Raw genomic sequence first — 26199 nt, forward strand, 5'->3', positions numbered from 1 at the left:
TGGAGGTCGCGTCGTCACTATACACCCTAGAGTCTTGCTTTAAACAGCTGTTCAGTAGTGTGATTTGAAGCCACTGGTAATATAAAATTACTTGTCCACCTCTGTACGAACAGGAAAAGTGATCATATTTTTTCAGACGATGATGCATTGCACAAAGAATGTCTGGACTGCATAACAGATCTAGTATATGACGAAATACAACAACAAAAAACAAAACAAACTGGTGAATCGCTGAAAAACGAGGCGTTTGTATGTCATTGCCAAAAACCTATCCATTCTCGGTGTGTGGATTTAAAACAAAATTAATTATTTATATATTATTTGAATAAAATCTAGTTGAAATATTATATTTTCTTTGTTTTATGTATGCTATGTGAACATTTGTTTATTTGTGTGTTTTATTCACTACTTTTTGGTGAGGGGGAGGGTTTAGGTGAGTTCGTCCTACCCCCCATGGCATTGATCATGTTTATTGTCGATTATTTAATTAGTTAATTTATTTTTAATCAATAATTTCACAGACTAAAAGAAAAAATGTTTTACAAATAACACTTTTATTTTTTTTTATGTACAGGGCCAGTGGAGTGTATTTGAAAGTGGGGATGGGGTGGGGGTACTTATAGTGTGCTGTTTGTTAAAAGGTTATGGTGTGTGAGAGAGAGAGAGAGACAGATAGAGAGAGAGAGAGTGTGTGTATACATGTATTTGAGGGCCCGAACCTGTTGGTGGGGTTCGGAGGCATGCTCAACCAGAATAAGTTTAAATATCGGATGTTAACATAGGGCCTATGACATCTCCAGACTTTTGAGAACAGTAACGGGAAAAAAGAGGAGACCATGGCCCTATCGACCCTCACCTCTTCCACAGCCCCTAATACACGATTTGAAGAAGAAGAAAATAATAGTTTGAGACATGCAAATAGAATACTTACAATATAAACAGAATAGTGAGATGTGGAGTGCCCATTGAGTTGTAAAAACAATTGTTTCTTGAAACCGACACTACCTAAAAAAAAGGCTTACCCTGATTATTTTCCCCCATTTTCTTTTAAGTTAAAAAGAGTACAGATGTAGGTTGTTTTTTGTTTTTTTTTAAGTTTAGACTGGCCCTACCTAATATTTTTTTAGTCATGTTCCCAGAATTTTTTTTAGGTACAAGGCAGAATAAAATTTTCTTTTTTTCATTTGTTAAACTCTACATTTGATTATTCCTTTGTTAATCTATCTATAGGTGACCTATTAGTTGGGTATCTCTTTTGTAAGCTGTAATATGTATGTAGGATGCATTTTCTTTTTATACTAAGCATATCTGAAATTACTGACAAAAACACTACCAAAGGATGCTGTGATGGTGGTGTAAACAAATAACTCCAATGAAAGTGAAAATGCTGAAATTAAAGTAATTGGTAGGAGTAGCCTGTGTGGTGGCCATGGGTTTACCTTCTCGGTGAGTCAGTATCTATGTCAAGTGTCAAAACCATGGGTCAAAATTATGAAGGCTGTTTTTCTGAAACACAGATGTTTAACACCAAATTTAAAATGTGCTGAGATGTTGTAAAAAAATATTAATTTCTTTTCATTATTGGTTATTCTAAAGAGACTGCGGAGCTTGTTTTGCAATTTGAGATTTGATTAAATACTTTAAGCGTAACAGAACAAACTGTTTTGTTTTTGCTACTGACCCAGAAACAAACTAACCATAACAAAATACTTTCCAAATTATAATCTAGAATTTATTTCTTTTTTTTTTTTTGAAATGGGTGGGCGGTCTCTTTTTATTCTTTGTTTTTTTTAAATTATTATTGCCTAACTGGACTGTTTTGGACAAATGTAGCAGAATCCCAACATTTTATTCTCCAGTGACTGTTTAAGCCTATAACAGTTTATAATACTTTTACTTTTTGGGGGAGTATGTTGACTACATTGTGATAAATTCTAGCATGGCATTGAAAAAACCCACACTGTTGGACTGAAAATATAAATACCAGATAGGTATTGTTTATGTACAGTTTATCAAATACATGTACATGCTAAGCAAGTAACTCATCATACATTGAACATGAAACAAGCCATGTGTGAATACTGCATGTAATGCATCTCTTGAAATTAATGTAATTAGTGTTAATTGCTGTTGTACAAAAAAGTGCAAAAAGGTTTATAAAAAGACTCGTCTTTTAATAGAACCGACCGGCCTCGGTGGCGTCGTGGTAGGCCATCGGTCTACAGGCCGGTAGGTAATGGGTTCGGATCCCAGTTGAGGCATGGGATTTTTAATCCAGATACCGACTCCAAACCCTGAGTGAGTGCTCTGCAAGGCTCAGTGGGTAGGTGTAAACTACTTGCACCGACCAGTGATCCATAACTGGTTGAACAAAGGCCATGGTTTGTGCTATCCTGCCTGTGGGAAGTGCAAATAAAAGATCCCTTGCTGCTAATCGGAAGAGTAGCCCATGTAGTGGCGACAGCGGGTTTCCTCTCAAAATCTGTGTGGTCCTTAATCATATGTCTGACGCCATATAACCGTAAATAAAATGTGTTGAGTGCATCGTTAAATAAAACATTTCTTTCTTTCTTTAATAGAACCGAAGATGATATCGGTCTGACATTCACGGGCAGTTCCGGTTTGCTGGACTGATCAAAGTTTTAATATTATTATTTTTAATAGAGATTTCAAGATATACGAAAAACAATAAAGATGTTTGTAAAGTGATCTCCTAATGTCGGATACATTTTTGTTATTTCCATCTTCATCGAATGAATCGATCACTGTGATAAAATATTATCGCCAGCTGATAATAAGTTTAGTTTTTGTAAAGGCGGTGTATATATTATTTGGCACTCAAGGTAAATGATTTTAATGATAAACACTACCACTTCCGTTGTTTTTATAAGCGTTCATATCCCCCCAAAATGAAAAGTTTACAATATTTTATAAAGAACTGCTGAATAAACAGAATAACGGAAAGTAAAAATCATCAGTTACAGCCAATTATATCTGCAACTGAGGATAAAATATCAAACGATAGTTAGTGGAAACAAAAGACAGAATGACCGTTCTGATCACGTGACAAATTTGGTGCCAAATAAGAGGGGTGTTTTTCTATTGGAGATTGCTGAATCCGTAAAAAATAAAATGTTTTCATTGCTTACATAAAATATAACTTTTATTGTGTCTATCAAACATACAAATGGATACAGATATTGGACAAAATAGAGGCTGTTAAAAATACTGTTAAATTACGTTACGGTAACTGTCGTAAATGTTTCGTCAATTGCTTTTTCGTACACAGCGCGGCTTGTTTCCTTTGATGTCCAGTGTGCAGACTGATTGTTGTTTTTTGTGTGGAAAAAAGTGTGCATTTGGAAATAGCGGAGATAGGTGCTGGAAAATAAAGAGGGGCGCTCAAAAATAAAGGAGGGCGGGGAACGTGAAAGGAGGGCGGGGAACGTGAAAGGAGGGCGGCAAAATGGAATAGCGGGGTGGGGCGCCCCGCTTAAATGGAGCAGCGATAACACTATATATAGTCATAATTATTTCTTGCTGCATCTGGTTTTAGAAATCCACATTTGTAAAATAGCAGTATTTTGTTTCTTTAATTTATAATTTATTACTCTTGCAGCCTTTGGAGAGAAAAAATAGTATAATGTCTAAAGCAGTTTTCAATTGCTGTTAATTTCATTATCAATGGAAATCGTGGAAAGTCATGAATTTTCTTGGTAAATAAGTGTATGAACCATGATAAAGATTATTTACATTGGACTTTTCTTAATATAAGTACTGAAAAGTATAAAATTTAGATACCGGTAGGTCAAATAGATTTATGTTAAAACAGGCTCAGTGGAATCAGAATTCCTATCAGATTATGACATTTTGTACACACAAATTAAATTATTTACATTAACAAATTATAAATATTGAAAAACAATACCACTATCATTTCTAATTTCATGTAAATGTGTATGAAACAGCATTGTTATATTTCTACTTACCGTACATGTGAAAAAAAAATAATTAAGAACCAAAAAACTATATATTTAATATTTGATTTTAAATTTTTTTATTGCATGTATACATATAAACATTTTTATTTTTTTTATTTTACATTGAATATATTTATTTATTTTGTTTGTTTGGGTTGGGTTTTTTTTTTTTTTTTTTTTTTTTCATTGAATGTGTAATTATTTCAGCATGTGACAGTGGTACATATGGCGCTGATTATAATTTCAAATGTACACAGAGACATTGCAACGAGAGTACGACCAGTTTTGGTTGAATTTACTCTACTCTGCAAACGAATAATTTGTGGTTTTAAACACGTATATCTTCATATTAAATCGCGATAACAAACATTGAATAGTAAATGAATTAATGAACGTTTAACGACACCCTAGCACGAAAAATACATCTGCTACTGGGTGTCAAACTATGGTAAACAAATAACATTGAATAGAACCCGGAAGTAAACAGCGAAGAATGGAATTTTACAAATTAAAACTTTATTAAATGCTGTTACCGTTTTTTTTATTGCAAACACTCAAGTATTATCAGTCAAATATGTACACATTTAATGGTTTTGGCATGGTGGATATATGATAGAAAGTTATAAAACGGTAGGGAGTAGCCTACGTGGTTGGGGAAAACCCACAATTTAGCTGGACATTATTTTGTTCTTTTTTATTCTTCCATTTTTTTTTTTTTTTTACTACCAACTGCGGAATTTTGTAGATTTTTATTATTTACTTTAATTTTTAGCAGTTCTACGCTTTAGTCACATACATGCTCACAATTAGGTCGGAAATTATAGAGTGGATATACCGATCGGTGCTTTACGACAATACAAATTTAGAAAAAGGAATAGTGTATAGTGCACAAGCGCCACCTGTCGGAAAGTCTCTGATTGTTCGCCATTGGCCACACAGTGGATCCACAAGTGAGACTGCATTTTAGTCCCATAATGCCTCATTGTGTCTTCTGTGCAATATATATTCCAAAAGCACCCTTGTGGAGGAGATTTTACACAGAATAGTAAAAATGTCTAATTTTTCAAAGGCAAAATGTAATGATACTGGATTACTAGTGATATTCAATGTTGGGTTAGTAAATAACTACTATCGCCATGCCCGATGTCAAGTGAAAAAAAAGTTGTCAAATACTGCATTTAAGTCTTATTTTGGAAATTTGATTATCTTGCCCCCCAACCCAAACCCCAATCTTAGTGTTTTTAAGGTCTATCTCCCTATTTAGGTGGCATAATGATCTGATTGTTACTTTGAGTAAAATTGTATTAACTTAAAATAAAGTAGGGCTAGTGAATTTTTAATTGTGGCTAGTAAATTTTTAAAATCGCTGATCCCATGGCTAGTGGATTTTGTAAAATTTCTAGAATCCCTGCAGTATTTAATCCCTTTATAGTACTTTAAAAAGAATTGACATACTAATGACCTAAAATTATTGTCCTTGAATTAGTCTCAGAGGAGTGATGAGGAGCCATTGATAGCTTCCCTTAAACAGAAAGGTATGGTTATTTAAATTCATGTATAATATCTAAATTTAAATATTTAAATTCAGTGATTTATTTTGTAGGTCACTGCCACGTCATTTACTTCAGTTAGAGAAAATGACAGCGTGACTGATATCAACAGTGACAGTGACGCAGATTTACCAATTATCGCCAGAAGAAAAGATTCCAGCCATAAAGACCGCAACGAAAAGCTTTCTCCGAGTTTAAATTTAATTCAGCTCCACTCTGATGAAGTGCAGAGTAAGAATGATAGTTTAAGCACTACAGACATCAACAGTGATAACGAACTTCCAGATATTGATTACAAAAGTTTCACAGATGAAATTGATGGGACTATGTTTGGTGAAAATAACAATAAACATGTATCCACGCACATGCACGTAAACTCTGTTAATCAAGAGGTAACAGACAGTGTTGCTTTGAAAACTGGAATGGAAAAACATAACAATCTCTTTGCTCGTTGCTCAGATTTGGACAGTGGTTATGTGAATACATATTCAAAAACAATTGTAGCTCTGACAAATTCCTCGATTCCAGTCGAAATCAGTGATAATTCAAATGACTCTAATAGTAATTATAGTAATTCATGTACTTCTGTCTCTGACAAATTAGATATTCCTGCTAGCCTTTCAGAAAGATGTAAGCTGAAAATGAATGTTGGAGACAAAGTATTCAATGAAAGGAGGATATCGAAATCGGACAAAGTATTCAATGAAGGAAGGGTATCTAAATCAAAAGAGACCCATGATGATGTTACAGAATCGTTAACCCATTGTGATATGTTACCAGATATAGAAATGACTAGTGATCCAGAGAGTTATAATCCTGATGATTACGCTGTGCCAAATGTTCCTGATATACCTGTACAGAAGAAAAAGACTGTCAAGAGACGGACACCAGAGGAAATAGCAGAAAGCAGAAGACAAGCTGAGGTATATATTCCAGACAGACATTTTATCTATAGACAGTCTTTGAACCTAAAAACATTTAAAAAATATTTTTTGTTACTTGCAGCAATTTAAAAATGTTTTTGCCACCTGTTGCAAAATGGTCACCAACAGCAATTTTAAAATGTTTTTGCCATCTGTTGCAAAATGGTCACCAACGGCAATTTTAAAATGTTTTTGCCACCTGTTGCAAAATGGTCACCAACGGCAATTTTAAAATGTTTTTGCCATCTGTTGCAAAATGGTCACCAACGGCAATTTTAAAATGTTTTTGCCACCTGTTGCAAAATGGTCACCAACGGCAATTTTAAAATGTTTTTGCCATCTGTTGCAAAATGGTCACCAACGGCAATTTTAAAATGTTTTTGCCACCTGTTGCAAAATGGTCACCAACGGCAATTTTAAAATGTTTTTGCCACCTGTTGCAAAATGGTCACCAACGGCAATTTTGAGCAGGGCTAGCTCTGGTAGTCACCAAATTCGCCAAATGTGAATTTTAAAAACTGGCAAGTTTTATTTTGAGATGGCGAAATAATTTTACTGCATTTTATTATAAAATAACTGGGTAGGTAGGTAGGTATAAAGGGTTTACGTGCACATATACCACGAAGGTTTTACGCACGCCTGTCATGGGCTTAATCTCTGACCTCGCCAGTGACTAAGTCCAGGATAGGAAGGGGGGAGGAGGTAAGTTTGAGGTAGACGGAATTTGGAATAAAGCCATTTAGTAAAGGTCCAGCGAGTGTGCGGACCAACAAGTAGACACCAAGTAATAGCCACGTTGTCACTGGCTGAAGTTCGATTCCTTGTGTCTACCTGTAACAAACCTAAGTCTACGGAGAATAACTGCATCCCAATCATGTCCGGACTAAGAATTTAAACCCAAACATAAGTTTGACTGCTCGGTCTAAAAGGTTTTAAGGTGATTTGAGCAATTGAACGGATGCCAAAATGAAGTGCGTTGGACTATTTATAAAAAACTAAACATAAGAATTTTGAAGCTCGGCCGAAATTTGTTTAAAGTCCAACTAAGGCCAAAAAGGAGATTACCTGTCCTAGTTAAGGTTGGCGCAGAAGGACTCATGGCGAAGTGATGGACTGTTCAGGCCTTAAGTTGGGTTGTCCTTCAGTCAACAGCTGGATGTTTCTGTCGATGGCTCCTGGATAGATGTCCCGCAGTACCATCTTTAGGATGCGATGAATGGTCGCGTTGGACATCGATGGCATCAGGAGTCCCTGCCTGTACAGTCCGTCCTGCTGTGCTGTCATGTAGAGTTGTTTTGAGTGGATGGCTGCCTGTAGCTGGTACTTCCCCTGTCCTGTTGGAAGTTGGCGCCACAGATCTTCTACCCATGGTCCCTTGAGGTGCTTGCTGTCGGTGAAGTCCCCGATAACTGCTCCTCGGTACTTTGCTGAAAGTTTGTCGCAGACGAGAATCCAGTCGGGTTGGTCGGATGTCTTCGGTATGGTGGCCTCCGACATCTTCCTCCTCTTGGACTCTCACTGGACCGACGCTGAAACGGCAACAACTGCCGGAGGTGCTGGTGGACTTGCCGGGGGGTCAGTAATGACCACGTGTCCCGTATCCATTTGAGCTGGTACGTCTACAGGAGGGGCCGCCACTGTCAGTAGAGCTGACAGCTTTGGTCCCCCCTGGGCCGCTCCTGGCGAGTGCTTCGGTCGAGTGGGTGGCGGCGGCCGCGCAGAATGAACCGCCCCCGGTGGTTTAGCCACCAGGTTTGGATCACCCTGCACCGCCCCTGTCAGTCTCGTCGTCCTCTTCGGAACAGGTGGGGCCGTCCCTGGCGGTTGAGCCGCCAAGTTAGGCCCCCCCTGTGCAGTCTTAGGTTGCCTCCTCCGTCTTCTGCTGGGTGATCGACGCTTCCTATCAACGCCGTATAGTAGCGTGATAGTCGCGGAGTCACCATTGTGCTCGACGCGATACTTGGACAAAGGCCCAAGCGTACGCAGCACAGCCCCTAGGGTGGGGGGAGGGGGGAGAGAAATCACCACGTTCTCGGAACACAACCTCATCGCTTGAGAGTCAGTACCTCCGTCCAAATAACGGGGTGTTTTTTTGCCATTTTTGAAGTTTAATAAATAATTTGGCGAAACTTTGTGTTCACCCAGAGCTAACACTGTTTGAGCCTGTCTACATGTACATCAGTTTTAAACTACATGTAGTAACTTTAGTAACAAATGTAACCACATAAAATTATCCCTTCAGTCGACAGCAATACAGGTAATTTGTATCCAGTGGCAAAAAATTGCCATCCATGAAGCAATCATATTGCAACTTTGACAGTTTCGAGCCCTGTTAAAGACTAAAAGAGTTCAAATTACAAGTAATAAGTTTAGATAGAATTAATCGTAAAGGACAGCAAAATTCTGTTGTGCATTTTCAGTAAATCATTGTTATTGTTAATATTATTTACATCCAGTTAACATTTTGCTGATCAAGGTTTTAATTATATGTTAATATTTTTTAATTTAGTTGAGAAAAGCCGAACGCCAACAAGAAAAAGAAAATAAGAAAGCAGAGAAAGAAAGAGAAAAACAACAGAAAAAGATTGAACAACAAAGCAAGAGACATTACAAGGCTGGTGATTGTGTTAAGGTACTACAACTACTTTTATTTATGTGTTGAGGTACTACAACTACTTTTATTTATGTGTTGAGGTACTACAACTACTTTTATTTATGTTGTTGAGGAACTACCGTACTTTTATTTATGTGTTGAGGTACTACAACTACTTTTATTTATGTGTTGAGGTACTACAACTACTTTTATTTATGTGTTGAGGTACTACAACTACTTTTATTTATGTTGTTGAGGAACTACCGTACTTTTATTTATGTGTTGAGGTACTACAACTACTTTTATTTATGTGTTGAGGTACTACAACTACTTTTATTTATGTGTTGAGGTACTACAACTACTTTTATTTATGTTGTTGAGGAACTACCGTACTTTTATTTATGTGTTGAGGTACTACAACTACTTTTATTTATGTGTTGAGGTACTACAACTACTTTTATTTATGTGTTGAGGTACTACAACTACTTTTATTTATGTTGTTGAGGAACTACCGTACTTTTATTTATGTGTTGAGGTACTACAACTACTTTTATTTATGTGTTGAGGTACTACAACTACCGCACTTTTATTTATGTGTTGAGGTACTACAACTACTTTTATTTATGTGTTGAGGTACTACAACTACTTTTATTTATGTAGCATCTTTTAATAAAATAAATTTCGTGTATAGTTTTATCATGTACTGTTACAGATAAGTTTATCTTTCATGGTGATTTACCCATTTTTCAGTTATTGTCCTTGAATGGAGATGTGAACATTTGTTAGACTCGGTTGGGGACAGGTATTGCTTTAGCATTACTATCAGAACGCTTGTTATTACATGTATTATTGATATTTTTGACATGGGTGAAAAATGGGAGGGGGTGCATGCTCCCCTTGGCATCTCCCCTGGATCCACACCGTGTACTAAGAAAATAATGACCTGCTGGGTGAGTGGATGGTTTGGAATGGTATGTGAAATATTAGGGGCGGGACGTAGCTCAGTGGTACAGCGGTTGGTCTGGGATCGATCCCTGTCGGTGGGCCCATTGGGCTAATTCTCGTCACAGCCAGTGCACCACGACTGGTATATCAAAGGCTGTGGTATGTGCTATCCTGTCTGTGGGATGGTGCATATAAAAGATCCCTTGCTGCTAATCGGAAAGAGTAGCCCATGAAGTTGCGACAGCGGGTTTCCTCTCTCAATATCTATGTGGTCCTTAACCATATGTCTGACGCCATATAACAGTAATTAAAATGTGTTGAGTGTGTCGTTAAATAAAATATTTCTTTCTTTGTGAAATATTAGGATATATCTAGGAAATGTATTTTAGAGTATTAATGGTATATACGGGGCGGGACGTAGCCCAGTGATAAAGCGCTCGCTTGATACGAGGTCAGTCTGGGATCGATTCCTGTCGGTGGGCTCATTTGGTCTATTTCTCGTTCAAGCCAGTGCACCACGACTGATATATCAAAGGCTGTGGTATGTACTACCCTGTCTGTGGGATAGTGCATATAAAAGATCCCTTGCTGCTAATTAAAAAGAGTAGCCTATGAAGTGGTGACAGCGGGTTTCCTCTCTCAATACCTGTGCACGGTCCTTAACCATATGTCTGATGCCATATAACCATAAATAAAATATGTTGAGTGCGTCGTTAAATAAAACATTTCTTTCTTTAATCGTATATGCAAAATCTTTCTGACCTGTTTGTTTTTTAGCAGGTAAATTTCTATTTCACCTGCTAAGTTTAAAAAATCACCTGTTTTATGCAGGATACTATTTTGTGTATTTATCAACAGTTGACAGTTTGTGTTAATCTTTTCTGTGGTCCTTAGCACAACAAATAATTTTCATCATAGAATGAAATCTATTAATACTGTCTGCATGTCTATCTGTTATTGTCTGTCTACTTAATAGGAGTATATATCAAAAATAATCTGAAGTTTTATTTCATGTTGGATGTTTGTGATTAGATATGATTTAAAAAAACATAATAAAAATGAAACAATAACTAAGTATATCTTTGTACTTTCTATTTAGCATCAATACAAATTTATTTTTCCTATTGCCAGTTATAGATCATGGGCTTAATTCACAAAGCTCTTAGGCTCTGCTGGACAACAAGGCATCCTCTTTGCAAGTCTTTTTGCATTGGACTGTGAGATCGCAAAGTTACAAGAGTTTAGTGAATTAAGACCCCAGGGCCCTGTTCCACAAAGCGATCTTAGCACTAAGATTAGCGTAGTGCATAAGGTAGCTATGGACTTAGGTTGATCTTAGGGCTAAAATCGCTTTGTGGAACGGGGCCCAGAACTGTAAAGACCTGTCATTTGGTAGAACTTCAGAATTTACTTCCTAGCTGTGTATACATACTATGAATATGAAGCCAACAATTAGGATTGTGTGTCCTGATTTGTTACTGTATCTAATTTTTCAGTTCATGACTGTGTGTGTTGATCCTGGGATTATCAACAATAACGCCATTGCTGCTCATCTCTTTAAAGTGTGCTCCGAACTTGATGCACAGTGTCTAACGGAAACACAACTCATCCCCAATTCAATCACGTGGCGTCGAGAAGTTATTGATACTAGTCAGGTAACTGCAGTATGGCTGAAGTGTTTGAATTTATGTTCAACATCACCTGTTCTCGAATTAGTACCCTTGAGGACAGGTGATGTATCTATAAAAGAGAAAATACCCCCAGGTTTTCTCCATTTCTTTTCAACATCACCTATCCTCAAGGGTACTGGTTTAAGGACAGGTGATATATCTAGATAAAAGAGAAAACACCTCAAGTTTTCTCCAATCTGTGGTCATACTAAAGCTGAAATAAACTCTCAGAATTATGGCTCTTAAAAAATGCTTTGTATTTGTATCACGCTGCAAATTTAACAGGATTCTGTTCTTCCATGAATCCCAGATTAGGGATCAGAAGCATAAGATGATGAAATGGAATCCCAGAATATCTGTATAATACAAGCCCTGCATTTGCCCACGACAATCAGCAGTGGAGATTGCTGTGGAGTTTTTAGTTCTCCACAGCACTTTTTTGGCCTCAGATTATATTTAGGTGTTTTTTTCAATGGCATATTTATTTGCCGTGGACACTTTCTTAATTGCAGGAATTGATAATATCATTTTAACAATTCTGAAAGAATCCTAAAAAATATCTACCAAATCAGTACCTGCATATATCTATAAATTAACAAGAGTGTTCTGTCTGTGGCAATGCACCTATAAAATATCCTTTGCTGCTAATTGTTTGGGGTAGCCTGTGGCTGTGGTGGGTTTCTTTTATATTGTAGACCAAAAGTTAAAGTTTGTTTTGATAAGACACCACTAGAGCACATTGATTAATTAATCATCTGCTATTGGATGTCAAACATTTGGTAATTATGATGTAGTCTTCAGTAGAAACCCAGTGCATTTTTCCCATTGACAGCAAAGGATCTTTTAAGCAAATTTCAGAGATCGCTACACAATTTTGAAACATTAAATAGTAGTTGCTACTCAATTTTCAACTGATCATCAGCTGTTGGTAATCAAAATTTTAAAAACAAAATATTCCCTGATATGCACAGCCTTTAATATAAGTCATGGGCATTGGCTGGGAAGGGTAAAATTCAGTGGGTCCACCAAGTTTTGATCTTACAACCCAAGTCCCTTGGATAAACACTACAGACTGAGCTAGATCTTGCCCTGCTGTATTTTCATTTCATTTCAACTTATTTTCGTGCTTATATCCAATTAAGGTTCAAGCACACTGTCATGGGCACACACCTCAGCTGTCTGTCCAGGACAGTGGGTTAGTTAGTTGGTTAGTGGTTCGTGAGAGAGAAGACGTTGTAGTGGTCTTACACCTACCCATTGAGCCCGTAAGAACTCGCTCTGGGTTGGAGCTGGTACCAGGCTGCAAACCCTGTACCTACCAGCCTGTAGTCCGATGGCTTAACCAATGCGCCACCGCGGCCAGTTGCTGTATGTAAACCAAGTGTTGGAATCACTACAAGACTCCAAGAAGCTGTAATTTAAAATATACTGAGGTATCGTTAAACTTTCCTACCTGTCCTTTCATTATATTCCAGAGTAGGACAGCTATGTTAAACACCAGTGATGGGAATTCTCCTTGGATCTGCGGTTTTCCTCTCATGGAACATTGCGTTTATTCGCATTTTAATCGTCCTTTCCTCCAAAATGTGTTAGATGACACAGATTTTAACCTAGGATTTCAAGAATTTCCAGGACTCCTCCAGATTTCCTCTTTTTTACAGTTCACCAATTCCCACCCCTGAACACCCGTCTGTAATTTAACTATCTAATCTGATATGATGTCGGAACATTGTACAGTAAAAAGTAGCCAGTAACTAATGGAAATGCTAGGTGTTGACGTAAACAAATACCACTGTATAACAATGAAAATATATACATACATATTGTGTGTAATGTAACAAATCTTGTTTTACCAGCCTCTCATGCGGTCTTAAGTGAAACCTTGTATTCGTTGAAACAAAATTGATTTACCGGGTACCTAAATAACAAAAAGTGGATTTTTCTTTGCAGTTTGAATCTGAGAAGAAACAAGTCACAGAAGATAACGTGTTAACAATGATTCCAGTCAGTGATTTTGTAGAAATGGTTCACACACATGCACTTGTAAGTAAATGATAAATAAAAAAAGAAATTGCTAAAGGCATGACCCATTTTGATGGTACATTGTAGAATGTAATTGAAGGAAATAGAACTAATATACACTGTAGCTAGGAACTTTGTAAGCAAGAAAGACCATGTTTATCCTGCATTCCTGTTAGAAATAGCAGTAGATGGAGTTCTATACTTCTTCTGCAGCAAGTCGAACTGTATATATAAGTACAGTGAACCTGCTCTAAACTAAATAGACATGGGACTAGGAAGAAAATATTTTATTTATCGATGCACTCAACACATATTATTTACGGTTGTATTGTGTCAGACATATGGTTAAGGACCACACAGATATTGAGAGAGGAAACCCGCTGTCGCCACTTCGTGGGCTACTCTTTTTGATTAGCAGCAAGGGATCTTTTATATGCACCATCCCACAGACAGGATAGTACATACCACAGCCTTTGTTACACCAGTTGTGGAGTACTGGCTGAAATGAGAAATAGCCCAATGGGTCCACCGATGGGAATTGATCCTAGATCAGGTGAGCGCTGTACCACTGAGCCACATCCTACCCCGACAAGGGACCAAGTGGAAAGTAGTTTTAAGGGGTATTCGGTTTAGAGATTCTCTGTTCTGTACTAATATTTAAAAACAATCCATGTGAGAATTCCAGTATTGACAGGTTTCACTGTTCAAAGTTGATTAAGCATATAGGCTGTTATTTTAGCCAGTTTTTTTAAATTTGAGAAAGTTTCTTGAAACATTTTGAAAATTAGCTAGCTTACTTAAGCTGAATTAATCGAATACTAAGGACCAAATATTACGAAAGGTATTCACCTCCCAAGTCATTTCATTCCACAACAGCTGTGCATATTAATTTTTGATAAATGCAGGTGGTTAGTGTCATGAATGCAAGCTTTATTTTGGCATAGTTACAAGGTGTTTTGCTGTTTTTGCATTTATTTGTAATAAATAATACAAATCAAAAGATTTTTCATTTAAAATAATTTGTGTTACCATATTTTCCCATGTATTATGCGCACTTTTTTTTCTCAGAAAATACAGGTTAAAAATGGGGGTGCGCACTATCAGACCTGTCAACCCTCCCGGATTCCACGGGAGTCTCCCGGTATTTGATCAAATCTCCTTTCACCTGTGCGGGAGACAGTTTCTCCTGTTAAATGACATTTTTGTAAGCATAAAAAAATTTCGATCCTGTTTTGTCAAAATAACATAAGGGAAGTAACTCTACCTTTTTTTTCTCATTCGGAAAATGTCGACTACTTTCGTTTTCTGAGAATGTAACAGGCCGAATTGTCCCGACTGTTTAACCTTCGCCGAAGTGAGAATTGTGGGATAGCCTATTTATATTGTTGAAAAAGCACATGGAGTTTATAAAATGACGTGTTATTATAATGTTTGTTGTCATCGTAATGGCTACGAAGCGTGTTGCCGCTAATTCAATGGCTGTGTATTGACATTCAGTGTTGCATAAAAAACCCAAAAAACTATCCAATTTAGTTCTAATAACACCTCTGAATTGTAAAATGTCTTCCCACTGGATTACATAATGCAACTATGACGAATCTGAACTGCCAGATTCCGAGTTGACAGCGGTACACACGATGCATGTTAAAATCACGTCACAGCAAGACAACGAAAAGACCAATTAGCTGTATAAACATACTTGTGTCGGTTAATTTTGTATGTTTGTGCAGTAAAATGTTGGTTATAAGGGTACTCTTCAAGAAATTATTTTTGTACAATTAAAAAAAATTGTGTTTGACATTGACATAAAGTTACTCACGGAAATGGGTATAATTCCGGTATATTTCACACGATGTCCGTAATGAGGTTTTACTTATGATTAATGAAAATACAATGTTTATTGCATCATTATAATGATTTTAAATAAGTACCACGCCACCGTTCCTCATTATAGTAAAAACTGAATATTAATTTATAAGATTTATATAAATTTGTCTTTGGTACTTAGGTACACTAACCACAAATGATAATGTAACGCAACCTGTAAGGCTGTAAGTGTAATACCGTAAATGTATTAATTAAATTTTTTATTTCTTGTTCATGTTCTTAACATTTTTGGATAAAATATTATTTTTTTTTTAAATATGTATTAAATCATAATAATATTTAAACTTTAAAACTTTTTTTTTTTTTTTTTTTTAATGCCAAGATCTAAGGTTAAGAAGTATATATGACATTATATAGTATTCATATAACTTATTGTAATAATGTTTTTTTTAAATCTTGCGATTTTGGGTTAAATTGTGTGAATTAAAAAAAATCTCCTGCTTTTTGACAAAATCTCCTGCTTTTTCAACTCACACCTCCTGCTTTCTCTTGACTAAAGGTTGACAGGTCTGCGCACTATACATGGCAATAGAAAAACTATCTTTTAAAAATGTCCAGCGATCACCCATAAAAAATCGCCGATCGGTAGTTTATGGTACTTTACAGGTTATTAACAGAGTTCGTTACAACGAAACGCCAAAACCCTCTTAAAAATCACTTTTCACTTGTGATGGTTGTAATAAATGCAAAATAAATCTACAAAAGTATCCATACCTGGACCGTAGTTATTTTTAATTTCCATGAGATTTAATTCGGCCATTTGCGGCAAACCGGAAATATACGACACTATTATAAATTTAAAAATCTTGCGCATTCACGTTAGCCACGAGAACCAAATGTGATATGCTATATTTTTGTTTCCATTTATTTATTAGTCATTTACGTGTATGGGTATATATTTTGTTTTCATTTATGCATGTGTGAGTCTGTGACATGTAAGTACGCAAGTACTAGCCTTCGTTTAATGTGAAATGTAGGTCTATGTACTCAAGTACCTAACTTAAGTTTTGTTTCTTGAATATACTGCTGCTTTAGCTTTTCGTTAATTTTGGTGACGGAGGAAACGGTACATCTTGCATTCACTGTTGATTTTGTGGTTTAAAAAAACGGTGCGCATTATATTGTGGTTCACCGGCCTTGGTGGCGTTGTGGCAGGCCATTGGTCTACAGGCTGGTAGGTACTGGGTTCGGATCCCAGTCGAGGCATGGGATTTTTAATCGAGATACCGACTTCAAACCCTGAGTGAGTGCTCCGCAAGGCTCAATGGGTAGGTGTAAACCACTTGCACCGACCAGTGATCCATAACTGGTTCAACAAAGGCCATGGTTTGTGCTATCCTGCCTGTGGGAAGCGCAAATAAAAGATCCCTTGCTGCCTGTCGTAAAAAGAGTAGCCTATGTGGCGACAGCGGGTTTCCTCTAAAAACAGTGTCAGAATGACCATATGTTTGACGTCCAATAGCCGATGATAAGATAAAAAATCAATGTGTTCTAGCGGCGTCGTTAAATAAAACAAACTTTACTTTACTTTTATATTGTGGTTCATGTTTTTTTGTGTGGAATAAACGTTCAAAGTGGGGGGTGCGCATTATACATGGGAAAATATTAGATTAGAATGATAAAAGTTACAGCTAATGTTCTGAAAATTAATTGTTTCAGCAACAGCATGGAAACCTGAGTTATGAGGGCCTCACTGTGCGAGAATACATTGAGTCGGTTCAGACTTGTCATGATGGAAGGGATGTCTCGGTCTTTGTATTGGGAATGGAGCGCTATTTCAAGTACAGTTCTCAAGTGTCTTTATTTAAATGTATTTATTCATTAATATGTACAGGACTGGTACTCGCCAAATTCGGCAATTGCGAATTTTGAAAGCAGTTGGCAAATTTTATTTTAATTTGGTGAACAAATTTCATGTAATAATTGACATTTTAAAGAAAATAACTGTTGATTTCTGCAATTTTTCAAATTTAATAGACAGTTTGGTGAAATGTTTTGCTCACCCAGAGCTAGCCCTGATGTAGTTGAATGGCTTAAAGTCGCCACAGTATGAACGAACTTGATTTTGTGATTAAAATAATATTGAATAATATAGTATTATGTTAATTGTTACACATGTCATACAGATTAAAATTATGTTTGGTGGATTGAAGTTTCTGTGTAAGAACATACATGTAATTCTGCACAGCAGTATGCAGTATTAAAAGTTTTGGCCTGAAAGAAAAAATTTTTGTTTTGTTTTTATAAAAATGTCCTAGGTGCCATCATAGAAACTGGTTGAGAAACACTGCATTAAAGCAGGGTTGTTTAAATTAATGTATGAATTATTAAAGGGACATTCCTGAGCTTGCTGCATTGTAAGATGTTTCCGACTAATAAAATATTTCTATGATTAAACTTACATATTAAACATATTTTCTTGTTTAGAATATCAGTGTCTGTATATTCAATGTGTTTCTGGTCGTCTTAATATTTGTAAGAAGCCCAAACTGGATTTTCTCTTCCAATAATTTCGTATGTACGAAAAAGCAATATTTTAGGAATAAAAATGAAATTAAAAAATATATTTGATGTGTAATTACAATCGTTAAAAAGTCTGTGTTAGTCGATAACATCTTAAAAATTGCAGCAAACGCAGGAGTGTCTCTTTAATGTTTACTGTTAAATCCTTTATTTTTTGTGGTCTTAAATTTCCTTGGTTTCATTAGGTACTAAAATGTTTTGATCAAAAAGGTAGTATGATAAATTCATATTATATGTGTACATGTACATCTGTTATATTTTCATTATGCTCTTAAATGTGTCGACTGCGCTGGTCCACGAATTACATGAAAATTAGTGATTCTTAGTCCACCATGAACAAAAGTGATTTCACAGTATTTAAGATTGAAATCAACTGCTGTTAGTTATTATCTGTAAGTGGAAATCATGAGATATACAGTATATATAAGATGTTTTATACTTGACAATATGTTATATTCATAGTGACCAGAAATTATCTGCAAAACGTCAACACAGAGATGCAGTTAGCTTGACTGGCGGATCGGACGTTTCCAAAGCAAAGAAGCAGAAAACAAACAAACATGAACTGCCCACAGTATCACGTATTGAATTAGAAGAGGTTAGTTATTACAGTATGTACAGGAGTGAAAATTTTCAGGATGCACAACAATGACGTCACTTACAGGAGGTGGCAGATGAAAGGATCGAAGGGGAAATGTTCTCTTCTTTACAAGGCTTTTAGATCTCATTGTTTTGTGTGTAATGGAAGGAAATGTTTTACTTAATGATGCACTGAACACATTTTATTTACAGTTATATTGCGTCGGACATATGGTTAAGGACCACACAGATATTGAGAGAGGAAATCCGATGTTGCCACTTCATGGGCTACTCTTTTCGATTAGCAGCAAGGGATCTTTTATATACACCTTCCCACAGACAGGATAACACATACCACGGCCTTTGATATACAAGTCGTGGTGCACTGGCTGGAGCAAGAAATAGCCCAATGGGCCCCACTGATGGGGATCGATCCCAAACCGACCACACATCAAGCAAATGCTTTACCACTGGGCTGGGTGAAATGGGACCTGTGCTTATAAGACTCAAATTTTAATGATGTCACATGCATTCAATTTATATGGCATTTTCATGACATAAAAATTCCAGACACTTATTAGTCTTGAGTCTAGGTTCTAAAAGTTTTATAAGCAAATAGTACCATTTTAGCACAATAATGTTACTAATAGCTGCTGAAGAGTTGTGGACATTCAGAAATGCATTTCTAGTTATTTTTATCTAATTAAAGCTTAACATGTCAGTGTTTTGCAGGTGAAATATTTTGAGGTTGGCATGTTTGTACTTAATCAGTCCTTGTTTTTTGAAAATTATAGGCACGTGGAAAATCGCACATCTCAATATGCTAAGGCGAGTGAATAATCACTGTCCAAAATAAATAAAATAGGCAGTGTAGCTCTTATTGGATTTTGACTGGTACGTCTACAAAATTGTCTATTAAATCGTTATTTCCCGATTTGTTCAACAAAGAGAAATACCAGTTTAACAAAGGCATGGAAGCCACTGCCATGTTTTTAATTTTTATTCTAATAAAAGGACATTCCTATCAGCTAAATGAGCTATGAAAACTGTTGATTTTTGTAAACAGTGGAAATAAATATACCCATCTATCTTACGTGTGCTGTTTGTTGAGTGTAACGTGCACTGTTTTTCACACGTAACTTTGAGATTACATGCGCTGTATGAGTGCGATGGCACCCGCGCACCTTAAAAAGCAAGACCTGCTTAATTTGAGCATACATATTTTGAGCACAACATTTATCACCTCGACTTTGGTGCAATCTAAATCCCTGTTTGATTTATCAACTCAAGATTGAAGTGCTCGGACCTTATCAAAGTATGCAGCCTTTAATTACATACTATTTGTATGGGGGAGACTCGATAAAGCCTCAAGTTTAGGTGTTGTGTTTATAGGCACGGGGTCTAGTGTCACTTTAAAATAAAACTATTAAGTCATGACTTTTAACTACTGTATGCAGCAGACCTGTCAACCCTCCCGGATTCCACGGGAGTCTCCCGGTATTTGATCAAATCTCCTTTCCCCTGTGTGGGAGACAGTTTCTTCTGTTAAATGACATTTTTGTAAGCATAAAAAAAAAAATCGATCCTCTTTTGTCAAAATAACGTAAGGGAAGTAACTCTACCTTTTTTTTCTCATTCAGAAAATGTCGACTACTTTCGGTTTCTGAGAATGTGACAGGCCGAATTGTCCCGACTGTTTAACCTTTGCCGAAGTGAGAATTGTGGGATAGCCTATTTATATTGTTAAAAAAGCACATGGAGTTTATAAAATGACGTGTTATTATAATGTTTGTTGTCATCGTAATGGCTACGAAGCGTGTTGCCGCTAATTCAACAGGCTGTGTATTGACATTCAGTGTTGCATATATATATATATAAAAAAAAAAACTATCCAATTTAGTTCTAATAACACCTCTGAATTGTAAAATGTCTTCCCAATGGATTACATAATGCAATTATGACGAATCTGAACTGCCAGGCTCCGAGTTGACAGCACGATGCATGTTAAAATCACATGTCCACAGCAAGACAACGAAAAGACCAATTAGCTGTATAAACATACTTGTGTCAGTTAATTTTGTATTTTGGGTTTTGCAGTTAAAATGTTGGTTATACGGGTACTCTTCAAGAAATTATTTTTGTACAATTAAAAAATTGTTGTGTCTGACATTGACATAAAGTTACTCACGGAAATGGGTATAATTCCGGTATATTTCACGCGATGTCCGTAATGAGATTTTACTTATGATTAATGAAAATACAATGTTTATTGCATCATTATAATGATTTTAAATGAGTACCACGCCACCGTTCCTCATTATAGTAACAACTGAATATTAATTTATAAGATTTATATAAATTTGTCTTTGGTACTTAGGTACACTAACCACAAATAATGTAACGCAACCTGTAACTGTAAGGCTGTAAGTGTAATACCGTAAATGTACTAATTAAATTTTTTATTTCTTGTTCATGAATATTTTTGGATAAAATATTATAATTTTTTTTAATATGTATTAAATCATAATAATATTTAAACTTTAAAGGAAACATGTCACGTAAACCATATTTGGCACCAACCATGTACAATTAATTATAAATTGAATCACCTAAAAAAATTTTTTATAAAAAATTAATTACTTAAAATATCTCCATAAAAGAACCCCAGATACGAGCTCTTAGCGGAAATTGCCGATCTTTAATGAGCAGGGCAGTCACGAGGTCCGTGACGTCAGAGACGCGTCGCTTGATCTGAAGCCTTACACTTAAAAGCATTAGTCCGTACCACTCATAAAGAATCTAAGACTTGCACAGCTTACCAAAACAATGAGTGTTCGTTCGCAAAACGTTTTGCCGTATCAATATGAGCTGTTAGTAAATGAAGAAAGACATACATTTACTTACAACAGTGATACTGAAGAAAAAAACGGATAGCGAGTCAGAGGGTGGAGAACTGATGGTGCCAGACCAGACCGTTCGACCAATTTACAGCCCGGAGCCCGAAAGTAACCCGGAGACAAAACCAAAATACTCGGATGCTAATGCCGAGGTGTATACTGTTCATATTTAGCATAAAGATACACCTCGATATGTTGTATTTAAATATGTAAAAAAATATAAATGTAGGACAAACATTTTTTGGTTGTTTTTTTTTTGAAAATATCGCATTTTTTATGTTCGGGCTGTGTACATAATGAAATCTGTATGCACAGTGTAAACAAACGCTCTAATTACGACAAGGCGCCTTCACTTTCATTTACCCTGGCTTGTAAAACAACATAAATGACTTGCGAGTATAATCAACTTTTAAACTAAATATATTTCTATTTGCATCAATAGAACGAAAATGGGGTTATAGTATTTTTCCTCTCATAAAAAAGTAGCCATATTATTAGGCCTATTGGTAGGGTGCGTTAGAGTAAAAACGACCACTCACGATACCCAAGTGATAATTTTCTTTTCTTTGGTACTACGTAATTGGTCAGTTTTTGTCATTTTAGATGGGAAAGTCTACTTAATCAAGGGTTTTACAGCATTATTTACAGTAATGAAGCAGGGCGGCTGATAATGTTCATAACATTGTACTATAGTCGCGACAGGTTACGCCACAATACCCTGTGATCTTAAAAAAACTGGCACGTATTTTGTACGTATGTCTAGACCGTGGTATCACTTACCTGAACGATAACCCTTGCAATATACACCTGCCAATCAGGAATCACATGTGCAGGCCACGGAAAATGAAAAGGACCAATTAACTAAAACAACACTCCGATTCTCAAGTCAGCCCGTGGATGAAACATAATAGTTATTTCGACACCGACAGTAATGATTTATTTTGTAATGAACTTCGTGTTGCTTTGGGTTTTCGGGCGATGAGGAACGTTTTTGTGACGTATTCCGCCCGAAGATTAAAAACATTATTTAAAATTATTATTGTTTTCTACACGTTTTTTAAAAACATATTTAAATACATCGTACTGAGATGTATCCTCATGCCAAATCCCATGTTTGTATATGCCATATTTAATTACTTGTTGACGTTTCCTTCTTTCGGACGGTGAATACAGATTTTTGTTATGTAGGGCCTACAGCCCTAACATGAAAAATTTTTTTTTTTCAAAAAAATAAATAAATAAAAGATTCTACATTTTTGTTTTAAACATATATAAATACATCATGCTGAGGTGTATCTTTGTGCCAAATATGTACAATGTACACCTCGGCATTCGCAAACCGAGTACTGTTTTTGTCTCCGGGTAACGTTCGGGCTCCGGGCTGTAAATGGGCCGACACCAAAGTACTATGGGTGTTGGTGTCCAATCTTTTCTTTTGCGATAAAATACACGCGTCTTTCTTCGGATACCATCCTTGTGAAAACCATAAAAAGACAATCCCGATCGTTTAAACTGTTTATTTTTACACCCAAAGGCCGCGCAGTACGGCACTGTTGAACTGAAAAGATCGTAAGCCCCTTACTCCATATATAAACAGTTAACAACAATGGAAGAGTACAGCGGCTCTGACGTCACTTCCCTTTTTTTCCGAACGCTCACGAAGAAATATGCATAAATCGTACTTTGATACTGATTAGCGTAATTTCTTCATTTTAAGTTGACTACACGTATTTTATTGTTATAAAGTTATTTGTATATTATTTTTATATCATTTTCTTTTAAAATGAGCTATAATATGGTCTCGTGTCATGTTTCCTTTAAAAGCATTAGTCCGTACCACTCATAAAGAATATAAGACTTGCACAGCTTACCAAAACAATGAGTGTTCGTTCGCAAAACGTTTTGCCGTATCAATATGAGCTGTTAGTAAATGAAGAAAGACACACATTTACTTACAACAGTGATACTGAAGAAAAAACGGATAGCGAGTCGGAGGGTGGAGAAACTGATGGTGCCAGACCAGACCGGTCGACCAATTTACAGCCCGGAGCCCGAAAGCAACCCGGAGACAAAACCAAAACTCGGATGCTAATGCCGAGGTGTATACTGTTCATATTTAGCATAAAGATACACCTCGATATGATGTATTTAAATATGTAAAAAATATAAATGTAGGACAAACATTTTGGGGTGTTTTTTAAAAGAAAATGTCGCATTTTTTTATGTTCGGGCTGTACATAATGAAATCTGTATGCACAGTGTAAACAAACGCTCTAATTTACGACAAGGCGCTTCACTTTCATTAACCTGGCTTGTAAAACAACATAAATGACTTGAGAGTATAATCAACTTTTAAACTAAATATATTTCTATTTGCATCAATAGAACGAAATGGGGTTATAGTATTTTTCTCTCATAAAAAAAAGTAGCATATTATTAGGCCTATTGGTAGGGTGCGTTAGAGTAAAACGACCACTCACGATACCCAAGTGATAATTTTCTTTTCTTTGGTACTACGTAATTTGGTCAGTTTTGTAATTTTAGATGGGAAAGTCTACTTAATCGAGGGTTTTACAGCATTATTTACAGTAATGAAGCAGGGCGGCTGATAATGTCTATTAACATTGTACTATAGTCGCGACAGGTTACGCCACAATACCCTGTGATCTTAAAAAAAAACTGGCACGTATTTTGTACGTATGTCTAGACCGTGGTAATCACTTACCTGGTCGATACCCTGCAATATACACCTGCCAATCAGGAATCACATGTGCAGGCCACGGAAAGAAAGGACCAATTAACTAAAACAACACTCCGATTCTCAAGTCAGCCCGTGGATGAAAACATAATAGTTATTTCGACACCGACAGTAGTGGGTTTTTTTTTTGTATTGAACTTCGTGTTGCTTTGGGGCTTCGGGCGATGAGGAACGTTTTTGTGACGTATTCCGCCCGAAGATTAAAACATTATTTAAAATTATTATTGTTTTCTACACGTTTTTAAAAAAAACATATTTAAATACATCGTACTGAGATGTATCCTCATGCCAAATCCCATGTTTGTATATGCCATATTTAATTACTTATTGACGTTTTCTTCTTCGGACGGTGAATACAGATTTTGTTATGTAGGCCTACAGCCCTAACATGAAAAATCTTTTTTTTTCCAAAAAAATAAATAAATAAAAAATTCTACATTTTTGTTTTAACATATATAAATACATCATGCTGAGGTGTATCTTTGTGCCAAATATGTACAATGTACACCTCGGCATTCGCAACCGAGTACTGTTTTTGTCTCCGGGTAACGTTCGGGCTCCGGGCTGTAATTAGGCTGACACCAAAGTACTATGCGGTGTTGGTGTCCAATCTTTTCTTTTGCGATAAAATACACGCGTCTTTCTTCGGATACAATCCTTTGGAAAACCATAAAAAGACAATCCCGATCGTTTAAAACTGTTTATTTTTACACCCAAAGGCCGCGCAGTACGGCACTGTTGGACTGAAAAGATCGTAAGCCCCTTACTCCATATATAAACAGTTAACAACAATGGAAGAGTACAGCGGCTCTGACGTCACTTCCCTTTTTTTCCGAACGCTCACGAAGAAATATGCATAAATCGTACTTTGATACTGATTAGCGTAATTTCTTAATTTTAAGTTAACTACACGTATTTTATTGTTATAAAGTTATTTGTATATTATTTTTATATCATTTTTCTTTTAAAATGAGCTATAATATGGTCTCGTGTCATGTTTCCTTTAAAAAAAAAAAAAAAAAGTTTTTAAATTTTATTTTTTATTATTATTTTTTTAATGCCAAGATCTAAGGTTAAGAAGTATATATGACATTATATAGTATTCATATAACTTATTGTAATAATGTTTTTTTTTAAATCTTGCGATTTTGGGTTAAATTGTGTGAATTAAAAAAATCTCCTGCTTTTTGACAAAATCTCCTGCTTTTTCAACACACACCTCCTGCTTTCTCTTGACTAAAGGTTGACAGGTCTGGTATGCAGTCAATACGACACTGCCATTACAAAACTTGCCAAATAATATTCTTGTCCCTTTTATAGATCTCTGTTAATATATTTTAAAATCATGTCATCACTGTCGTTTTTAATCATTAATCTTTCTGTTTAGGCATTAGTTGATGCTCAGCTGCACACTGGGTGCATTGTGAAACTGTTGGATACTGGGGAAGATGTTGCAAACCTCGTCAAAACATTTACCAAGGCTGTTGCTGATAAACCGGTCAAGTGGGTATCATGATTTAACAGAAATGAAAATGACCTTCAACTTCCTCTTTTTGGCTCATATAACTGGCCTTTCATGTCCATTATTTCTTCGACTTGATCTCTTTTATCTGTTGATTACATTTCATTTCATTTCATCTTATTTTTGTTCTTATATCCAATGAAGGTTCAAGCACGCTGTCAGCACACCTCAGCTATCTGGGCTGTCTGCCCAGGGCAGTAGGTTAGCAGTTAGTGAGAGAGAAGAGGGTGTGGTGGTCGTTAAAACTCGCTCTGGGTGGGAGCTAGTACCGAGCTGCGAACCCTGTACCTACCAGCCTTATGTTCGATGGCTTAACCATAACACCACTGAGGCCGTTGTTGATTACAATG

At 36.2% G+C, this 26199-nt stretch overlaps 1 protein-coding gene across 3 annotated transcripts in view; it reads left to right on the forward strand.

The window, feature by feature from the left end:
• The window catches only part of LOC121378512 (crossover junction endonuclease EME1-like), a 40987-nt gene that overhangs the window by 10757 nt on the left and 4031 nt on the right, over nt 1–26199 (forward strand). For all 3 annotated transcript variants that reach the window (XM_041506716.1, XM_041506717.1, XM_041506715.1), the window contains exons 2-8: nt 5584–6453; nt 8963–9085; nt 11488–11646; nt 13612–13704; nt 17230–17351; nt 18556–18691; nt 25715–25830. In XM_041506716.1, coding sequence (XP_041362650.1) covers nt 5584–6453; nt 8963–9085; nt 11488–11646; nt 13612–13704; nt 17230–17351; nt 18556–18691; nt 25715–25830 — 1619 coding nt within the window. The remainder of the gene's footprint in view (nt 1–5583; nt 6454–8962; nt 9086–11487; nt 11647–13611; nt 13705–17229; nt 17352–18555; nt 18692–25714; nt 25831–26199) is intronic.

The sequence above is a fragment of the Gigantopelta aegis genome, chromosome 8 (genome assembly GCF_016097555.1).
Source record: "Gigantopelta aegis isolate Gae_Host chromosome 8, Gae_host_genome, whole genome shotgun sequence".
Classification (NCBI taxonomy): Eukaryota; Metazoa; Mollusca; class Gastropoda; order Neomphalida; family Peltospiridae; genus Gigantopelta; species Gigantopelta aegis.